The sequence below is a fragment of the Centropristis striata genome, chromosome 23 (genome assembly GCF_030273125.1).
Source record: "Centropristis striata isolate RG_2023a ecotype Rhode Island chromosome 23, C.striata_1.0, whole genome shotgun sequence".
In the NCBI taxonomy this organism is placed as follows: domain Eukaryota; kingdom Metazoa; phylum Chordata; class Actinopteri; order Perciformes; family Serranidae; genus Centropristis; species Centropristis striata.
The window spans coordinates 14,106,239-14,125,904 of NC_081539.1; the positions used below are offsets into that span (position 1 = coordinate 14,106,239).

The 19,666-nt window shown below is 39.6% G+C and overlaps 1 protein-coding gene across 1 annotated transcript in view; it reads right to left on the reverse strand.

The window, feature by feature from the left end:
• Positions 1–19,666, reverse strand: part of plxdc2b (plexin domain containing 2b) — a 126,764-nt gene that overhangs the window by 45,408 nt on the left and 61,690 nt on the right. The window contains exons 3-4 of the mRNA XM_059326872.1: positions 15,678–15,824; positions 10,836–10,905 (exon numbers count right to left, since the gene is read on the reverse strand). Of these exons, the coding sequence (XP_059182855.1) occupies positions 10,836–10,905; positions 15,678–15,824 (217 nt within the window). The remainder of the gene's footprint in view (positions 1–10,835; positions 10,906–15,677; positions 15,825–19,666) is intronic.

Here is a 19,666-nt window from a genome sequence, read left to right on the forward strand (position 1 = left end):
GGAAGAAACAGAGGCAACATTTAGTACTTTAATTTAAATGGAAATTGCACCCTCACACTGTTGGGATCATTAATGCATCACTTTTAGTGCTGTACCTGCTTTGATAAAGTGTTTTAAGGTGGGTTTACCCTTTAGCACCTCATAAAAACAAACATCCATCTTCTCTCCCGTACCTTTCTCTTCCTCCGTTTTCAGATAAAGTTTCTTTCAGGGAGGCTACAAGTCTGCCCTGCAGTCCACAGTTAAAAGCTCCTCATTAACTCCCAACCATCACCTCCCTCTCCGTCTCTGGCCTCACGCTGCAGGCTGCTGCAGCTAGCCATGGCGATTAATTAGCGCGATTATCTTTTACCAAAAAACAGAAGGGCAAATCTGAGGGGCTTTAAGGGAAGATACGCTGAGTGAGCAGTAGATATATAATCACGGGCTTATGAGGCTTCTTTTCACCCTCCTGGTGTACTCTTCAACGTCCTCATGTGTGTGTTTTGACTCCACATCATCAATCACAGACGCTAACGAAGAGAGCGTGACAACAAAAAAGGGATTATGTTAACTTTTCCAATTTATGCGTCCCTTCAACGAGGCACAAATAGATCTCTCCACAGAGAGGGACGTGCTCATTCGACACAACAAGAGCTGCAGCATTTAGCAGCCTGTAAACATGGTTATTAATGGAGTCCAGAAAAGGGGGAAAACGCCCACTAATCATCAGAGGGAACAGGCTCTGAATAAAGAATTTGCTCTCATGACAACAGAATCAAACAGCGTCTTAATTTCCCTGCTGACAAGGAAGTTTAGCAAAGTCAGCTGCTATTTAAAGATTTATTCAAAAGCTTCTGTTTCTCACACTACAAAAATATCCAAAACAAACCTTAACATGTACCCTTTAAATCACATCTTACTCACAACAAAGGGACAACACGGCCTCCGGGTGAGACAATCACATGCGTCCGATATAATTTACCTTTGAAGAGCAGTTTGAAGGCTTAATAAGACATTTACAGTGACAGTGTCTTGAAGAAAAAGATGTGTTTTTTAAATAAATTACGCTTGTTTGAAAATTATCCTTGCAACCAGAAAGGGGGCATCTATTTTTTTCCTGATGTTTCCACTTTTGTCTTGTTTAAAGTTCTGAAACTGAAGGATTTTTATGGAAACAGACAGGACTGTTGAAAATGTTAAAAACAGATGAACAAAAAACATTAACAGAATGTAAAGGGTTAACAGTTTTGATGTTGTGGCAAAGACGGCTATGCTTTGTTTAACAAAGATATCTACTGAAATAAGCACGCTAACCAGTTAGCTCCGGCCTATCCTGTCTTGTAACAGTACATGTATCCTCGAGATTTGAAAGTGAGTAACTGTTGTATGTCATACAATGACATAAAGCTGACAATCACATCAAGGGCAGAATAACAGCCCCTAGTGGCACACAGTTAACATATACGTATATATCCTTTATTTAAACAGGTAAAAGCCTCAATGAGATTAAAAATCTCTTTTTCAAGAGAGACTTGGCCAAGAAGGCAGCATAAAAAGAGACAAGTTACAACATTAAACATAGTTATCACACACATTAAATACAAATACAGCCATCACAACAACACTGAGTTAGCACCAGTAGCCAACTTATATGGAGCAGTCACACTGACCAAGGGAAGTGATTTCTTTGTCCTTTAAAATCGATTTGATTTGAATTTAATCAAAAAGATGACACAAGCTTACAGCAGGTGACCTCTACTAGCCCTTTTTATACTGACTTTCCTCAAAAGTGCTTTAACGAAGCACTGCCGCCATTTTGTCTCAGGACATTCACACTGATCCACCAATGGTGTAATAATGGCGTCCATTCACATTACTACCTCCAAAGGTGGTACAGAACTGGGATCACTTGATCCCCCCACCACACCACTGACATGTTCAGACTGAAGGCGAAACCTCACAGAGGCGTAAATATCACGGCTTGAAATTAGCCTTTATTTCCAGTGATTCCGGTATTTGTGCTAAGCTAAGCTAAGCTAACCAGCTGCCGGCTGTGGCTTCATATTTACCAAGGAGTCATGAGCATAGAATCAACCTTCTCAGTCAGTTTTTTATCAAAATATCAAACTATTGCATTAAATATGTGTTGGGCATACAAACTATCTAAGTCCTTCACCTCTGGGCTTGAGGATGGACAGTTTTTTGCTAAAAATCACACAAAATATCTTCAAAACAACTCAGAGTAAGAAACCCTTCTCTTTTGAAGGGATCTCTTCGCTTTGTTGCAGAAGTTCAACAGAAATACAGTATATAAAGTAGCTGCCTGAGGCATGTAGAGAGAAGAAAACCCTCCTCGGAAAGAAAAGAGGATTTTTGGGAAAAGTCTCATTGAGGCCAGGCCCATAAACCCCCACTTCATGTCACCATATGTCTTCTCACACAGTAGGCTGGCTATAAAAACAGATCCATCACGTTGGAAACCAGGAGCAGAGCATATCATGAGGGGAATCAATCTTTCCCCAAAGACCTCCCTGCTCAGAATTACCTCTATATAGAGCAGTGTCAGCAGCACACACAGAGAGAAGGAGAGCAGGGGAGGGCTGCCAGTGAAGATGTGACTTCATTTAGTTTTGTGAAGTCCTCACTGTGGAGAACTCCACCTGGAGTGAATGAGGTAAAAGATTTGGTCCTTTATGGCTCAAAAAGAGGAGAATCTTAAAGCTGGAGTGTAGCACTTTAACATATAAATGAACAGGGGAGGGGGTTGTTTAAAATAATCATACTGTTCTTTAAAATGGAAGCTTAAGGTTCCTGAGAACAATCATTTCACTTGAGTACCTGACCTGTCTGCTTCACTCTTCAGAGGGACAGTTTATGAACATTTGGACTAAATATCTTCACTTTTCCAACTCTACAGTGGATTCAGTGCTCTCAGGTGTTGTCTTTGGCTAGCCTTTGGCTCTTTACCTGTGTCATGTTGTCACTGGACTGATAGGGTGCATGTGAGATGTAAATGTGTTTCAACTGTCTAGACCAATGTTGTAATGAGTGTTGTTGTTGTTGTCTTACTGCTGTTGTTATGTTATTATATATAAAAAGCTGAATAAACACATTTGAGAAAAAATAAATAAAGAAGTTGTATCTTATGCTTTATATTTACAACTACACCCTCCTCATCCACGTCTGAGATCACCAGACCTTGTGAGATCACTCGAGATTCCCTGGAAAATGGTATTGCCAAATCTCTGCCAGTGGAGATATTTTCTACTGTTGCACGATTTATACCATCACATCAGCCAATCCTAGTCGGGAATAAAGCGGATCCATGGCAGAAAGTCCTTAAAAATGTGTAACAAAAGTTTCTGTAGTGGATGCTCCAGGTAAAAAATAAACTTGAAGCGATCAGAGGAAGGATTAAAGTAAAAAAAATTATTAAAAAGGAAGCTATCAGCAAAGGATCCCTATGGATGTAGCTTTTCCTTGTTGTAACTGGCTGCTGGCGGTAGCTTCATAGTAAGTAGGATTGCTGTCCTCATGTTACTCTCAGTAAGGAAGAAATTAAGCAAAATGTCAAACCTTGCTTTAACAAATTACAAATTTATAGTTACAAATTAATATATTGTGATAATATAAGTAGGGTGATACAATTCTCTCTATACACCAGGCGGCAATCTCCGTGCCTGAGCATGGAAGCCATCAGGAAGTGCATAAAGCCTGCAATTCACCGAAAATTCCAGTAGGGGGTGCTAAGTTTGGCTGCAAAAGAAATCTGCCCATTCATTTCAGTGCTAAATTTGAAAACTTCTCACTTGATTTATTACCTCAGAAAAAATTTTCAGGGACAACATTATGGTCTCAATCGCTAGTAAAACATCTTCTTCAAGACAATTTGATGTCAATAGTTCTAATAATGGCCCCATTTAGAAGAAAATAGAAGATAAAGAATCGTATGATTTGGGGTGTTTCTAGCTTTGATTGACAGGTCACTGACAAGGCGAGCCCTCACCAGGAGAGAAGCAGAGCGTATCCACGGCAACGTGTCAATAAAGTTATATATAACGTTATATAGATAGAAAAGAGGACGTTTAGCGGTTTGGTCTCATAACTTTGACCCTTTCACACTATATTTTCACTTAATGACAGTTTATTTGAACGTTTTGTTCAGTAAAATGTCTTGTTCAGCGTTTGGTTGGACTAACAGACACTCCAAGGAGTCGCTGCTCAGTTTTCTGAGGTAAGAAAGATACATTTTGTTTTTGTTTTTTTGCTAGCCAAAACTAACATCCCAGTTAATGCTCCAGTTAATGCTAACATGAATTAGCAGCGGCTTCTCTCAGTCAGGTTGAGGTGTAGAGATGCGTGTAGTCAGTGTCGTCACATCCCTCGCGCTCCGCCACAGTCCAATTATGGTCTGCTCCGCGTATCGGAGACATGATGGCGACGCAAGATGGCGACGAGTGTAACGCTGAACTCGAGGCTTCCAACGGGCAGTCCACAAACCAATGGGTGACGTCACGGTGACTACGTCCATTATTTATATACAGTCTATGCTATACACCCATGCCCCTAATGCTACTTCCTGTTTCAATCTATGTTGTTACGTTGGAAGATCGACTACAACACTGCCATCTAGTGGTCTGGAGTTTAAACACCACGCAAAACGGACCACCGTCTGCCAGGAATCTTTGCATGTAAACTATTAAAAAATTGATAAAGTGGTTTAAGAATTCAAACAGTATCACAAAACATAATGTCGTGATCCTCAAGTGTATCGATATTTCCTTACGCCCCTGATGTAAGAAGCTAATTGTGTTGTTTTTTGTGGAAGCAACTGTTTTTAAGCTGTAGAAGGATATATAATATATGGGATCTGTTTGTGCTTGCAGAACATGAACTCAGCACAGCAGATAAAAGCCTCCACTCTATGTTATATCATACTAAATGAACGTAAAGAGGATAGAAAACAAAGATGGAGGGTTGTTTAGTCTACCTGCGTAAATGAAGGTAAATATAAACATAATGGCGTGGTGAAACTTGCATGTTGCCGCGTCTGCACTTTCTTTAATCTGATTGTGCAGCGACATGAGTGACTTCCTCCCAATCAGCCACCATACATTCCATCTCATATTTACCCAACAGTCAGCTCAAGCACGTTTTTATCTCCTTCACCCTTTACTTTGGCTTTTCTTTGTACTATTTCTCTTTCACTTTCAAACTCCAGAAAGCTCAGAAATCTCCCCTCCCCTCGACCAAACATAACACACACACACACACACACACACACACGAAGGGTTTTATATCTGCTCTCTACCAGCAATCTCCTGAAAACACAATACGACTTATTTGACAGTCTAAAGAAAATCAGACAGCCTCTCAATACACTAAAGAGGTGAGAGCCGCGGGGCGCTCAATAGAGAGGCAATCCATCCATTATGGCCGTCACTTACAGCAGAGGGAGTCTGGATGGAGGAGGAGGGAGGGGAGGCGACCTGGGGAGCGGCACATATACAAGGAGAAATAATGGAGTTTGAGAAAGAGGTTTCAGGAAGGTGGGAAGGAGCAGGATAATTCTTTCCAAGTTCTGTTTATATGTGCTGCTATCCAAAAGTGCCGGGCTGTGTATGTCCAAGAAAAACACAAGACCCTCTAGACTAAAGCTTCACTTTATTGGACACTGTGTTTAGACAAGGTCTTTGTTCCTTTGTTCCAAGCTGTGTTTAATTTACAGGATATTTTCTGTTTATCACAGCTGTTTTGTGCCAAGAACCGGATCACACAAGCATTTTATTTAGTCTTTTGTCTTTTAACCAAACAACAAGGTTTTTATCTAAATTAAATGTCAACCTTTTTTGTTATTTTTATTGCTGAGTGATACAAAACAATACTGAGTCATCCTGTAACCAATCCATTATGTCTTTCCGAGGAAAAATCATCTGGCACACAGACCTAATGTATCTTGTTCTCACAACTTTTCTTTTTGGAATACTTCAAATTGGCAGCCATCGCCATGACTCGACAGACTAAAAACTTCCAAAATCCATCTCTGTCACGACCCTGTCTACCAGGAAATGTGTTACTTAGCTGCATTGCAAATTGTTATTTTTGTACCGCATGTTTGGGCAACAAAAGCAGTTTGTTTAATATCCAGTCTAATGCTTCATGTCACTGTTGACTTTTCAATATTTAATGGCCAGTTCCATCTGCATTCTTTTCCAGGTTATATAAAATGGAAAAGCCCACTCAGCCTTAGCACATAGCAGTGACAGTGAGAGTTGAGTCAGTAGCCCCTTTCATAGTGCCGTTTCAGGGACATTTACGGCTCTGTAACGTCTCACCTCCACTATGAATGCTCCAGAAGCGGGATGCCGGGATCAAATGATCCCACCAATTTTCCGCCTCCAGAGGTAGTCACGGAGACGGAAAATTGGTGGGACTGTTTAAAGCAGGACCACTATGAACAGGCCATCCAGGCAAACTGGGATATTTGACGTCGTGTGTAACGACAGTGTCTGCCGCTTATTGTAAACAAACCAGCATGCTTACTGTACACGTGGTGTCCGCTGTTGATCGTAAACAATCTGGCTTCACAGAGTGTCTGGTACTAGTTGTTAACAAACGGAACGCCTTCACGGGATCACTATGAACGTCCTAAGGTGAAAAGCCGGCACAGATAGACATTTGCGAGACGGCACTATGAAAGGAGCTAGTGTTAGCTGTGTTAAGATTCGAAATTATGCACTGAATCTACTTCTGTGGACGCTGCATTAGTTCAGATACTATTATACAAACTGGATGTGATGGTAATATTAGACCACCAAGTTCTATGTTCTGTGAGGTAAAATTGCTGTTTTTGTCAATGGAGTCTGGTGGCATTAAATAAAACATGGATAACAGCTTAAGTTCCAAGTCATAAAGTGCTGTCTGACAGCAAGGTAAAGGCAGGGAAATGTTCTTGATATAGTGAACACTTAAACTGATATTGATTTCCTTGTGGCTAAAATATTTTTAGCTTTTGCCTCCCTCCACAAATTGCTCCCTTAAAAGCTACCAGACTCCTTTGACAAAAACAGCAATTTTAACTCACAAAGCAAAGGAGTTTTTGGTCTTCCGTTACTTGGATCTGTTAGTTTGCTTGTGTTATTGTGTGATTTTCTGTCTTGGATACAAACTACTGAGGCATTCACAGCAAAAAATACTATCTTTTTCATTCAAATCCTACTTAAGTAAGAGTACCAAAATAAAAAATAAAATAAAAATAAGTATAAATTATAAATAATTATACAGAGTGGCAAATTTCAGAATGATTTATATTATATTACTTGATTATAATTACTGATGCATTCATCACTTCAATCGTGTGTATTAATAATCTGAATATGCAAAGTAACTAAAACTGTAAATAAATGTAGTGGAGTAAAAGTCCAATATATGCCTCCTTACTATAGTGGAGTTTAAGTACAAATAACCTAAAAGTGATGCTCTCTTCCCTGTTTGTTGTCTTTTTAAACTGTGTTTAGAGGCCCAGACTATGCAATATTGCACAGTAACATCTGAAATAATAAACCTAATTTGTACAGTAGAAGTGTCTCCTGTCTTGTTAATCATCTTTTGATCCTTCAAAATCATTTTAGGAGATCTTGACCACTTGGCTGGGAACCAGTGAAACATGATATCTGAGTTTGGAGAGGAGAGAACATTAAGTTGTCTGAATGTGTTCCCTTTGCACATGTTATGTATTTGGTGCCTTACATGTAAGTGACTGTGATCCCTAATAAGCTGGATAATGATATATAATATGTATTATTTGATAAAACTGTCCTCATGTGTTTTCTGGATCTGTGTTTGTATTCTGGATGTAAAGTGTGACAGCTGGTCCAGTAAACAGCATGCCACAGCTGGATATCTGTCGTCACAGCTGGCGGCGGTCGGATCATATATCATCACTGGTATTCACAGGCTCTCTACATGTCACACACACACACACACACACACACACACACACACACACACACACACACTTTTCAACACAGGCTGCAGACCAAAATAACCTGTCAGTTCAGTACAACACCTGCAGCCTGCTGACAGTCTCTGTAACTGTCCTGACTGTATGAATATGTGTTTCTTTGTTGACAAGGTATTTGTTTTCAAGAAATTTCCTTTTATATTTTAATGTGTTCTGTCTGTTTTTATTATTCAGGCTTCTAAGATGCTGTAGTCTAATGTTAGTGGGGTTTTTAAAACAAGATAATATAATATAATTCAAGAATAATACTAGAATAATAAGGATTAAGTGTTTCATTGTTTAGTTTATAAGATGTTAGATTCATGAAGCTATAAAACAGATAAACCCTTCAACTTGTCAGACTTTTAGAAGCAGGAAAGTGTTTTTATTTTATTTTAATTTTTTTACAGGTTTTCCTTAAAAAACAACAACTTTTACATGAACTCTCAAAACTGTCTTTTTTTTTTGGGGGGGGGGGGGGGGGTGGGGGGTCTTTATTAGTTAATAGCTCAAATAAACATACAATGGAGGGTTCCAAATGGGCTTGAATCTGGCTTTAAATGTGCACAAATCAAGTCTTATCAACTACAGTACAGTCTGTGCTCATTCACCCATTCACACACACATTCATACAGGTGGCAGACCAGACCATCTACCCAGAATCAGGAGAAATCTGGGGTTCAGTATCTTGCTCAAGGATACTTTGAGATGTAGGCTGCCAAGGTCAGGGATCGAACCACCAACCACCCAATCAGTGGGCAAACGCTCTAACAAACTGAGCCATTTTTATGTGTGCCATTGTCATTGTAACCCTTGTTGCAGGCAAACTTCTGTATAAACCGACTCTCAGTAGGTCGTGGCCCCACTGAGGTGAAGTTTTACAGTAACAGCTAACTGAGCAGTGGAGTAGCAGGAAGCATAAAGAGCCAGATGCTAAATAAGTACAATTTAACGACTTCATCAGCAGCTGGAAAGCACACTGCGATCGCCAGATGAGTCACAACTTTGTTCAGCTCATTCTCTGTAACCAGTGTAGCATGAAATCATGGTGGAATAACCAAGCCAAAGAGCTATCAAGCCAGCCATCACCATGCTTTAATGCTACACTCCTGCTTGGAGACAACTTTGTTGGGAGGAGAGTGGACAGCAGCACCAGCTAACTAGCTGTCGGTCCTTTAATATCTGAAAAAATGAGAAAGGTTGTTTCTACCAGCTTTTAATGCGAATCAACTTGTTTCAAGAATTATTGTTGAAACTTCATCTTTGTGTAGTCATGTCTTATTTTCTCTTGTTTTACGTATTAACACTGATTGGTAGAGTAAAATAAGCATGTTTTCTCTTAATTTAAACAAGTAAAACATCTATGACTCAAAATGACTTCTTACAGTGAACCTTCTGCAGTGTAACTCTCAATTTACTGCATTCAAAACCCATAAACGTTGACTCAGACTTCACATGTTTGACTAGGCTGCAGGCCAGCCTCGTCCTGTTGCCTCATCGTTAAAGTGTTTGAGAACTGGCTGCTTTACTGTTTAGAAAGTATAGCTGCAACTCTGAAAACACAAAGTGCAACTGTAACTCAGCTGCTGTTTCATCACAGTCAGTTCAGAAATTATCTTTTTCCTGCAGAGCTTCAGAATAATTTAGGTATAGCAAGAAGAAATATTTGCTGAAGTAAAGACAGTGAGTTGCTGACAGAAAAGATGGTCCAGCTGCGAGGAGAGGACGAGCTGACTGATGGAGCCTGAAATGGAGGGATGTGAGGAGGGCGTCTCGGAGACAAAGCCCCAGAGGGCTGTGAGAGGCAGATAGCTGCCTCCTCCTCACTCTCATCCTTCCATCTCTGTCTGCAGGAATGCAAATTCTTGTTATCTCCTCTCTGGTAGCGTCTCAGCCCGTCCACTCCTCTACACCGTCTAAAGCCAACTCAACTTTGCCACTGATGGAGGATCAAGTGGAGGAAAATGAGACGGTGATGATAATGATGATAAGAGACACGGCGGATTATTTCTTTATTATTCCAGTGGCACTTAAACGCAGCACAACATCTCTGAAATAGTTGGGTAAGAGCAGGGCTTTAGTCTTTGATGTGATAATAGCTGGTTGGGGTGTTGTGGTTTCGCCGTCAAGACTCAAGTGGAAAATTGCTTTGCACACTCTGGCAAACACGTCTGCTGCGTCACGTGTCGAACCCACACACACACACACACGCACACACACACACACACACACACACACACACTCCTGATACCCCCACCTCCTTATCCTCATCTATCAGGGTGTGCTAGGCCACTTGGCGCAGGGACTCCTGTTTCCAGTCCAAACCCATCAGTCTGGTTTCTCTTCCAGTTAAGTCTGGTGTGGAGTTGGTGGTGCTGAGTGTTGGGAGTGGTTTGTTTTCCTATCCACGAGTCTCTCGCAGACTACCCCGCGGAGGTGAGAGCTGTAAATGGTCTTGTATCAGGCTGACTGCTTGGTTGGCAGAGTGTCGGCGGCGGTTTTGTACTGCGGTTTGTGCCAGACGAGGCTTTCTGACCTCCCAGAGACATCATATGAAGAAATAACTCTGTTCTTTCTCTGAATTCAGCGTGAGATCTCTTTGTACAGTAGCCACACCACGCTCACTCAGGTACACCAAGTACCAGAAACACACTCTTTTTCTTCTCCAATTCATAAATGCCACTGTACTCCAGACTCATTTTTCATAAACCGTACCACATTCCCTCCCAAACCCGACAGCAATAAAAACTGACTGTGTACAGTCTAATATGCCAAGCACATACAGTATATCCAATAACAACACTAATAACTACTATAGAGAGGACAGAGTCCAAGAACAGTGCTCACTTACCACCAGTGGCCACGGTGATTTCACGCAGGAAATGTCCATAAAAAGGGAAATCGAAGGACAGATTTACTCTCTGTGAGGGGAAAAACAGACAGATGACCTGGGTCAGAAAGATAGAGGCAGCAGGAGGATCACAGCAGAGACTGTTCTCATCTTAAAAACAACACGAGGATTTAGATCAGAGGGAAAATGTGGAGAGAAAATACAGAGGTCTCTACTTTGAGGGGAAATAACTGGTCATTTCTTAGTAACAAATATAAAGTACAGACATACAAGAGTCAAGCAATAGCAGCATTTCTAATGGCATTTATGGTTGAATACATATCTATATATACTGTATCCATAAATCTTTATTACATGGAAAACCATTTTTGCTAAGAAGGAAAAAAATAAATCAGGAAAATGTACAAATGGCAATAATAACTAGAATTACCATGTTGCGGTAAAATGCCTCTGCCAACCAGTTGATTTACATCCACGGCTGTCCAGACTGATATAATTTATGTATTGAAGAGTTTCAAGGAATTTAATAAAGTTTCAAGGTGGAAACCAAGTCAGTATACGATTAGATGTGAAATATAGTCACAACCTTCCCTTTGGTTTATGAGTTATGGTGTTGAATAATGACCAGAAAAGTATTTTTACAGAACATTATGATGTCATAGGAGAGTTGACCTTTGACCTTTTCGATATAAAGTGTCAGCACTTCATCATTTCATCCTATTAGACAACTGTAAGAAATTTTGTCGTGATTAGTATCGAAATTCTTGAGTTAGGCCAAAAACGTGTTTTTTAAGGTCACATTGAAGTTGACCTTTGCCCAGCAAACTCTAATCAGATTGTTTTTGATGGACTTTGGGCAAAATTTAAAGAAAATCCAGATAAGATAAGATAAGACATGACTTTATTTATCCCGCAGTGGGAAAAATGTATTTGTCACAGCAGCTCAAGATATAGACACATTTTAGCATGTTAAATAGGTTATATAGGTTGTTGCATGTTGCAGATGAGTTATTAGATTTACAAGAATGGGATGGACTGACACATGGATAACCTGAAAACACAACACCTACAACCACAGCTGTTATTGCTGTGGAGGAATAAAATACTCACAGAAAGTCAAAAATATGAGAGACTAAGTCAAAATAATGTATTAAAAAAAAAAAAAAGTATCTTTATCAAGCTCTTTTTTCATTCTTGACACAACCATATCTGTTTATTTAATCTGTCTTATTTTATGCGAACTGAGTGGCCGATATCCCTATATTTAAATGATATTGCATCTCTCCACTCAAGGACAAACAGCTTTTTTTCTCCAGTGTGGTGGTTCGGAAAAACTATGAACATATTTGATTTGCGACATGGTCGGACAAATTGGTTCTGTCTGAGTATAACCTGACTCTTAGTCTTGTTATGTCAAAATTATGAGTTTTCAACAAAAATATTATTAGATATGTTCAGATTTGGGCTCATTCTTTCATATATTTATGCTTATTATCTCAGATATAGTATTTCTTACTTAACATTAGTATCACTCCTAACCTTTCATCAGTTTTTTTCTTCTCCTGGCAGAAATGAGCTTCCATATTATTTACAAACCAGTAGATGGTGATTAACACATAATAAAAAAGGGCTTCAAGAAAACTTAGAATATAAAATTATTCTTGGACCAAATGAAAAACAAACTTCTCAAGTATTTTTTACCACAAGTGATGGTTTATCTGTTGGTTTTTTAATCCCTGAGCTGAATATGCTGCAGTCACATCGTGTCCCTGCCAGAAACTGTTATGGATAGTCAGTCCACAGTAAACATGCAGCTATTATGCATGATCCTAGATTATACCAGAGGGAGTAATCCTGTGGCAAACCACACTGAATCCTGCAGACTATATAGCCAATCCAGAGCTTAACTTTCCTACGATCCTGTGATGGAGTTGACCTCTGCGGCTGTGTTTTGTTTTACGACCTGATTGGCCAATTCCTTCTCAGAGCCAGAGCGCTGGCGGGCAGCGGTGCCAGGAGAGAACATGGAAGCTTTCTCCAATCCCGCTCCAGCACTCAGACTTTTATACAGTTTCTCAGGACTTTAACTGCCATCATAATAAACTCTATTTGTTTAAAATCTTAGTGTGCTGACATGGCGGCTGCATTTCAGCGCAGATGGTTTTCCCTTCTTCTCTCGGTGAAATCATGCAGGCAAGATTTCCATATATCCTTTTTGACTTTGCATTGCTCGGCTGGCCACTGGATTGGGATATTCACTTATTGATTTTTTTCAAGCTAAATTCAGAGAATCCTCCCACAGCCTTCCTATACATTTAGAATAAAAGCCGCGCCTCATAGTCGGGCCGCTCCCTGGCTACAAAGAATCGCTTGCCTCAGATTGTTTGGTTCAATCCATCACTACATGACTGAAGGTAGAGGAGCAGAATGCACAATTTGGGACTCTATTCTATCTCCTCGCTGGCTATTGTTCGCCCGGCTTTCTCCTCTTCTTTTTTTCAGAGTCTGTGGCTGCCCTGCTGCCACGCTGCTCCGTCTCTCCAGTCAGTCTCCTGCTGCCTTGTGTGACCTCATCAGTATGCACCTCACATGGGTCACCTGCTTGTGAAGAGGTGGAGGGAGGGGAGCTTTTAAACTTCACTGCAGAGAGGATTTTTAACGGTTTGAATGCCTAATGGAATACTTTACATCTCCTTTAGCCATATCTCCAGGTTTTTAATGGCAACATGATCAAATATACTGCACTACAGTAAAAATATATCATGTCTTTGTGGTTACATGCTGTATTTACTTACAAATACACCCATATACCACATACAGTCATGGAAAAAAATATGAGACCACCCTTGTTTTCTTCAACTTCTTGTTCTTTTTAATGCATGGTAAAAACTAAAGGTACATTTGTTTGGACGCATATAATGATAACAACAGAAATAGCTCATAAGAGAAGAGCTGATATCTAGCCCTTTTGGTTATTCCCAAGGAAACCATGGAAAATAGTTTGATAACAGCTCTTGAATTAAACCCTTATGAGCTATTTTTGTTGTTATCATTATATTTGTCCAAATAAATGTACCTTTAGTTGTACCAGGCATTAAAATGAACAAGAAATTGAAGAAAAAAATGGTCTAATATTTTTTTCGATGACTGTACAGTATGCAGATATATACAGAGTATTTCTTCTTATCCTTCCTGTTGATCTTTGAGCCCACATCTCTGGCCAAACTAACTGGTTTGTAGGCACCAGTAGCTGATAAGATTGACGTCACAGTGTGTGTGTTTGCCAGAGGATTACATCTCCAAATACAGATTGGTGTTTAAAGAAAGAGCTGTAACAACTCAGAGCTTGACTCGAACGAGACAAATGGGGGCTGTTGCTGCTTCACTCAGCATTAGCAGCAGTTAAGAACAAGCTCAGCTATACTGGAACTTGCAGTAGATTAAATCAGCTGACTTTGGACCTCATTTCTGTGTTTGGCCGAAAACAACAAAATAAAACAAGCTAAACTACGTGTGTGTTAAGTTACAGTCAGGTGATTCAGAGGAATGCTGCTAACATCTTTCATTCCACACTCCTCCTTAACATAGATCCATTTTAAATGGGACAAGGGACATTTAGGGGGAGATAGCAGGTCAATAGCAGCAGATGCCACATAGAAGTTGTTTACATCAACTGAAAGCTGGGAACTTGAAGTTTCTCTAGGCGACTATAATCGTTTTCCAAACTCCTCTGCTAGTTGTGCCGTCTTCATACGGTAAGTTTCTTTGATACAGTGGAGTCTCTCAAAGGCTAATCATTATGATTTAAATAATTAATAATGGAATTTGCATGTGGAGTAGTTGGATACACTCTGAATAGGTCTTCTGTATTTTTTCTATATTATATATGTCATATACCACTGATATATTTAAATATATTTATCCATTGATGTTCATACTACTACATGCAACAACCTATTTAACCTATTTAACATGCTAAAATATATTTTCTACAATATATATATTTTTCTTCTATGTGCAATATGTGTTAAATGCAAAGTACTTAGCAAAGTAGGCTGTGGACCAAACAATAAATTGAGAAAGATTACACGGGCTAATGAAAATAATCATAAGTTGCATCTTAAACTGCAGCTGAGCGAAAATAAGCAACAGTTTAACTAGGTTTGGTTTTGGTCAAATTGGTCAGATTGATCCATTTCAAAGTATAAAATCTAAAAAATAAACAGTTAAAAGTATTTTTTTGGATGAAACTTCTTCTGCTTGGCTTAATAAGTGTAATCAACATATAAAATGAAAATGGTTCATTTCACATATTCATATATATATTACATAGATACTGGTCGGGTCAATCTGACCCTGAACAGAAAAGGTGATTTGTGGTACTTTATCAACATCACTCAATAAAGAAAACATTTAAAAATGTAAACTAACATTTTCAAAAGCTCAATGTCATGTAAAACTATTGTATTTTATATGTAGGTCTTTCTGATGATATAAAAAAAAAGACAAAAAAAAGTTGAAACATGCATTTTTATGAAAAACAAGTGAATTATCCTCATTGAACCATGGTCTGTGAGAGGTAAAGAACACCATTCCACTAAATATTGATTGAAATGATTAGTAATGGAGTTATTAATGAAATATAAACAATGTTTATTGAGATTTTTTGGGGTTTCTGACACGTTTGGATAATTAAACTGTTCCTGAGAAACAAAAATAACAGGAAGGTTAAAGATAAATGTTCAAGACTGACATCCCCAAAAAACATCACCTCACACCAAACTGAGTCAGCAGGTTAAACGCTCATTTTTAAATCTCCTCCCACACTGTGTGTTGACTTACTGCTGCTTGTCTGTGTGTGTTGGACAGAATCCCGTGAATCTTCACTTTGTCCTTGTCCATCTGGTCGATATCTACCCACAAGTCTTTGCTCATCGGATCTGACGGGTTGTAGGTTTTTGATGTGTAGTAGTTGTGATCTGTGTCCTCCTGTGGAAGCAATAAAAACAAAATGTACCCTCTGAGTTTACATTCAATATTAAGACTGCAACAAAAGTTATTTAGAGGAATGTAATGCGGCTTGAAGGGTAGAGTAGATATTGCTGTGTTGCTTTGTGAATTAAGCGGATGCAGTCTGCGCTCTTATTATTCAGCATACAGTGAACAGAATACATAAATAGAAATTTATAAAGAAACATCCTGTAAGCTCAATTCAAATTCAAAGCAATCTAAATGAGCGCTAGCTGCAATTTAAACCGGCAAAAAAACACAAACGGAAAATCAATTAGTATTTTTTTTAATTTTGCCACACAACAAATTACCTGCTAAATTAGATTATAAGACAATGCAATCATTCCCATTATGTGTGCATTCTCTTTGCCCTTTCATTCAACTCTGTGGTTGTTCATTCGGGCATAATCAGCACACAAAGAGGTTTTAATGTCGACTAATCACATTAAAAAATACCCAGAAGCCAATCAACTTCTTCCACTCTTAAAACCAGACTGCACAGTCAGGATTGCCTTTAATAAGAGAAACATTTGTGGACTTTTATAAGCCACACGGGAGCGGCCTGTCTGCTTTTATTGTTTCCTGTACAGAATTAGGAAGAATGCTCGTGTCATGAGCTTCCTATTGCTCGTCTCTCTCCCTGTGGGTCTAATGAGATACCTTACAGCTGTGCCTTTCATCTAAAACATTGTTAAAGTTAATGTTTTGCTGGTTTGGGAGTCAGGAGAGTGTACACTACGCCTGGCTGTGATCCCACTAATATGCACTCACACAGCTCTGAGCATACTTTGATATATGGGCGGTTTTATTCTGATCTACCGCGCTTGGATTGTCAAAAGGCCATGAGACAAACATTAATTAGAGCACAATCCTTCCCTGTTCAGCTCGTTTTGCTTCAAGGACTCATATTTCCCTCAGAGAGTTATAATCTAATACTGCTACACAATATTCAGCCTGGAATATTAGACAGAGAGATAATGTTTCAGGCTTAGCAAAGCCTCCGCGGGATTGATAAATATCAAAATTCCAGATGGAGTTCAGCCATGTAGGTGGTGTTACTTTTGATCAATTTGTAGATTTAAACAAACACTGCCAGAAGCCTTTCATCGCAGCTTAAAGTGCAGACAAATCATGTCAGGGAGAAAGGCCCCTCCAGGCAGCCTTAGTCAGCACATTACTTTCAGGATAGAAAACAAGGGCACTTGTAAAAAAAGAGTAGACACAAATGCTTGGCTATAAAGTTTCCTCCTAATCAGCACAAGATGTTTTTGGTGTAAGGAAGAAGGATGGAGGGAGATAGAGGCTCCTCAGAGGTGAGAGGGGCCTGTGAAGGGGAAGGTGGGCCGGGTCACAGCTGGGTGCGAGAGGATATGAAGCTGTGAGCAAACAGAGAGCAGGGTGCTCGGCCAGAGAAACCTCCTCATGCAGACTGAGACAGAAATACACAATGATAGAGAGAGTTTCGATGGGAGGGAGGCTCTCTCTGTTTCTTTAAATCCTGCAATGCAAATGTGCCAAAAAGAGCCAGAAGGTGAAGTGAGGTACTTGATATTAATGTGTGAAAAAACAAACATGGTGCAAATTCTGCTACTGCATTGGGTCTTTTTTTGGACAGACTTTCTCAGCATTGTTGGGAGCTAATAAACACTTTTTTTAAAGTTAGTTTAACAGAAACCATCTCCACCCAAGTGGATTTATAATTCATGCAATCCTTATATTGCAAAATAAAAAAACAACTTTTTCAGATATGTTGAGTTATTCATGCAGGTTTTAGGGACATTCTTTTCTGAGCAGGCAGGATTAACCCTGCATTCATGCGGTGTCTGAATAATCGGAAAAATGAATTCCCGACTGGGAAAATTCACATCAACACCCCCTCAAGTTGGAACAACAACTTGGAAAGTGGGAGAAAAGTTTGGTTCTCGGCTTGCAGAGTTGATGTCACCAGGAGGAAAGTAACAGTTGGGTTGAGGGTAAGAAATGTTTTATTAATTCACATATTGCATATCAATTTTTTACTCACATGTAATTTGTAATTCAGAGTTACAGGTGTTAGTTGCTGTTCACATAGTGACCCAGATTAGCTAGAGAAGGTCAGGTAATACTACATTTTAGTGGTTAAAAGGAATAAACATGTTGTTTAAATGAATCTATGTTGTTTCCACATTATGATTTAAATCCCATGAACACAAAAAAGTCAGAGGAACAGCTTCCCAACTCAGGAAATGAGCCTATCCTAGGTGCAAGTGAATGCACCATCAGACTGATGTGACTCACAACTGATTGGTAAAATCCAAATAAACCAAAATTGCAAACCCCTCCCAACAAGAAATCAGATTCCCCGGTAGGACGTAGCGCGTGGGAGGATCACGTTATTCCCACCAGTTCCTCTCCCTCCCATCAGGCGCCCCGACCGACCAGGATGATTGCATGTTTTTGTGAGGGACCTCGAGGGACACAGGGAGAACATGCAAACTCCACACAGAAAGGCCCTTTGCCGACATCGACCAGCCCCACGGGCACTGGAGACATGGAGGTGGGGACACGCCTCCAACGCCCACAGCGTTCTGGCGGGAATCGAACCCAGGACCTTCTAGCTGTGAGGCGAGAGAGCTACCAACTGCACCACCGTGCCCCAGAGAGAGGTTTTAAATCTATATTTTTTGGCACATTTTAAAAATGTTGCAATACTAAAAAGTCAAATTTGAGTGCTATTGTACTCATTTATTATTATTATTAGTAGTAGTAGTAGTAGAAATAGTATTATTATTATCTACATTAAAAATCCAGCATTTGCAATGCATTTAATATTAATTTAGAAAAGATTTGTTTAATAATATTTAAAAACAACAATACGCTTTGTAAAATAACTGTATTTAATTACTAATTTAAACCCATACATTTTAAATGTATTTAATAAAAACATGAGAAAGAAATTTTTTTTGTATTCTGCATGCATTTTGGATGCATACTGTATTGTGAGAGCATACAAGGAGTCACACATACACATCTCTGGTGGGCTAAGTTCCAATTGACCCTCAGAGACATGACAGAAATAGAGATGAGATTGAGCTGCACCGAAGAGCTCAAAGGAGTCTAATGGAAGATAGATGGCCACATGATGAACGAGGGCGAGCAGAGGAGGGCTGTGACCTCGCCACTCAGCTTCAGGAGGGAACTCCTGTCCCATTTTTCACCCGTCCATCATAAATTGAAACAAGATATCGATGGGGGAAACCAAACATTCGCTGCCAATAATAGGCTGTTTTGTGTCTCAAGAGCACAAAAACAAACTGAAGAAAAGATTTGTTCAGTAAGATTCCCTCCCATCTCTGTCTGAGGCTTTTACTGAAGCTGCCCACAGCATCAATATTGCATTATACTGAGACCTAAATATCTTGTTTTCACTTCTGAATGGCTCTATAATACAGGGGGGACCCTGGTGCCTTCATGGGATTATTCTGGGGGTTTTGACTTTGAAAAATAAGATGTTTTGAGATTTTTCTTTAAACAGGTACTGAAGATGGAGTCACAGCTCTGATTAAGAAATGCCTGTCAGAAAAATAAAAGAAGAGCGCTCTAAAAAACTGTAATCCCTTCAACTGTAACCATGTCTTTGCTCCTGAGAAAATAACATTTCATGTATGCATAAGCACACTTGAGCTTTGAATAAATGCTCCAGTATGTTGGGATTAAACTGTTTGTCAGCCAGCCCTCGTTTTCCTAAGATAGCACCATCCGGCGCACGCACACACACACACACACACACACACACACACACACAAAGTAGAGTACACAGTTAAATCAGACTGCGGCCTGTT